Raw genomic sequence first — 2,379 nt, forward strand, 5'->3', positions numbered from 1 at the left:
AAGGAACTATGAACCTGCACTCCTGGGCTGATTTTCTTTCCCAAAATACAGCACCTCACATTTATCTAAATTAAACTCATTTTGCCACTCCTCAGCCCATTGGCCCATCTGATCAAGATCCTGTTGTAGTCTGAAGTAACCTTCTTTGCTGTCCACTACACCTCCAATTTTGGTGTCATCTGCAAACTTACTAACTATACTGAGGTAATATGAGGATTGAATCAATGGATATTATCAGCGTGACGTTGTTACCATCTGTGCTAAATGTCCACAGTGCCTGGATTTTTAAAAAATGTATATCCAGATGTGTTACTGCACACAACCATTTTGATGGACCCATTTTGATGTCATTCCTGGGTCTGCTTTATTGCTTAATTTCCCTACTTTTCTAACTAACTGTTTAGAGATGTTATTCCACACCTCTGGAGAAAGGTGGGACTTTAATCTAAACAGGTTGGTTTGAAAACAGGTTGAATGTTTTTAAAAAAAAAAGTTGGTAATTCAGACTTAACTTTTAAAAACATGCCCTTCTTGCCTCCTTGTGGTGCAGTGGTTGTGACTCCTCCTCTAAGATAGGAGGCCTGGGTTCAAGTCCAGCGCTCCACAGGCAAGTAATAACATCTCTGAACAGGTTGACTAGAAAAATAGGTTAAATGGAACAAAAAAAAGTTATTTCAAAGAAAGCCAACCAATCCTTGTCCTCTTGTGGTAGTGTCACGACCTTCGGACTGGGAGGGCCAGGGTTCAAGTGCTTGTGCCAAAGTTGTGTCATAACATCACACTGAGGGTGGTACGTGTATGGAATGAGCTGTCAGAGGAAGTGGTGGAGGCTGGTACAATTGCAATATTTTAAGAGGCATTTGGATGGGTATATGAGTAGGAAGGGTTTGGAGGGATATGGGCCGGGTGCTGGCAGGTGGGACTAGATTGGTTTGGGATATCTGGTTGGTATGGACAGGTTGTACCGAAGGGTCTGTTTCTGTGCTGTACATCTCTGACTATAACATCCCTGAATATAAGTTAACTAATAAAAAAAAAACGATTTTGGGCATAGGCTGCTGGTGTCTTGTGGCGCCTCTGAGCCAGGAAATTCAAATTGCACTCAGAGTAACATCTCTGAATAGGTTTATGAGGGAATTATCTCAGTACACCAGCGAGGTGGGTGTGTGGTCCAACGGTAGCGTCATGACTTCTGGTGTGGAAGGACCCGGGTTCAAATCCCAAGGTACACAAGCAAAGCTTCTTTGCTTAAAAACGTGTGAGCCCCGCCTTCTCCAGTCTGATGGCTGCAAGCTGTCCATGTGAGCTTCTCAGATCCCAGCAGCAGCGAGGAGATCTCACGTGGAGAGTTCTCGGCCGACCCTGCCCCCTCTCCTTTACAAAAACGGCTCAACCCCGAGGCGGCTCCAAGTGTCTTGTGGAAGAGGAGCTCGAGGTGCTGCACGCACGCCCCCTGCTGCACGCTCCTCCAGCATGAACTCCAGCCGGCCGGCCGAGGCGATGTTCCCGCGCAAAGCCGATCCCATCCGGCCTCTCCTCAACTGCTGCAACGGCACCTGGTTGGTCAGCGAAGGAGAGGGCTCCCCGCCTCAGGGCAGCCCGGATACCCTCAGGGTGGTCCAGATCGCCGTGCTCTGTGTCCTCTCACTGACCGTGCTCTTCGGCATCTTCTGCCTGGGCTGCAACCTCCTCATCAAGTCGGAGAGTCTGCTGAACCTGCTGGTGAGGGAGCGCCGACCATCTAAAGAGAGGGAGGTTGTCATCATTGACTCTTACTGAGAGGCTGGAGCTGCGAGCAGCCGAGGACAAAGACCTTATTCCCCTCCATGCCAGAGTTTTCACACTCCTGCCAAGGAAGGGAGAAGTGCTAGCCAAGGTTGTAAGTAACAGCCAGAATTTCAACAGCTTGCCCAAGAGTTTGGACTCTGGTTCCCCACTTTGGGGGCATTTATGGGGTTTGTCGGAGGGGGGGTGGGTGCTTGGAATGAAATCATGGACCAACCGAATGCTCTCTGTGATTGCTGTTAACTTTGAGCTGATGTTCAACTGGGCACTGAAGGTTTGAAGACAACTGCACAATAGCTTTGAACCTTTCAGATCCACATGGAAAATACTGCCTGTGCTCTGTGGAGGGATTTTGTTAAAAGTTGAAGGAATTTCGGGCAGCAGTCTCCTGCTATTGTGACTCATTCCTCGGTGTGTCTTTAATTTGCTTGGAGATGAAATTGTGTGCCAAGTCATCGAGTTATACAGTACAGAAACAGACCCTTCGGTCCAACTCGTCCGCACTGACTAGGCATCCCGATCTGACCCAGTCCCATTTGATTTGATTTATTTGTCACATTGGCCAGAACATTGAGTATCAGAGTTGGGAGGTCA

The 2,379-nt window shown here is 48.1% G+C and overlaps 1 protein-coding gene across 1 annotated transcript; it reads left to right on the forward strand.

Moving 5' to 3' along the window:
• The first annotated feature begins 1,473 nt into the window (after nt 1-1,473).
• On the forward strand, nt 1,474-1,779 carry LOC122543267 (protein reprimo-like). Its single transcript, XM_043681745.1, has one exon. It carries the CDS (start codon nt 1,474-1,476, stop codon nt 1,777-1,779), a length of 306 nt encoding a protein of 101 aa, XP_043537680.1.
• The last annotated feature ends 600 nt before the right edge of the window (nt 1,780-2,379 follow it).

Source organism: Chiloscyllium plagiosum, chromosome 43 (assembly GCF_004010195.1).
Source record: "Chiloscyllium plagiosum isolate BGI_BamShark_2017 chromosome 43, ASM401019v2, whole genome shotgun sequence".
In the NCBI taxonomy this organism is placed as follows: domain Eukaryota; kingdom Metazoa; phylum Chordata; class Chondrichthyes; order Orectolobiformes; family Hemiscylliidae; genus Chiloscyllium; species Chiloscyllium plagiosum.

Bases quoted from the DNA above. Each gene is read 5' to 3' on its own strand.
- LOC122543267 (XM_043681745.1), top strand. From the start codon at position 1,474: ATGAACTCCAGCCGGCCGGCCGAGGCGATGTTCCCGCGCAAAGCCGAT.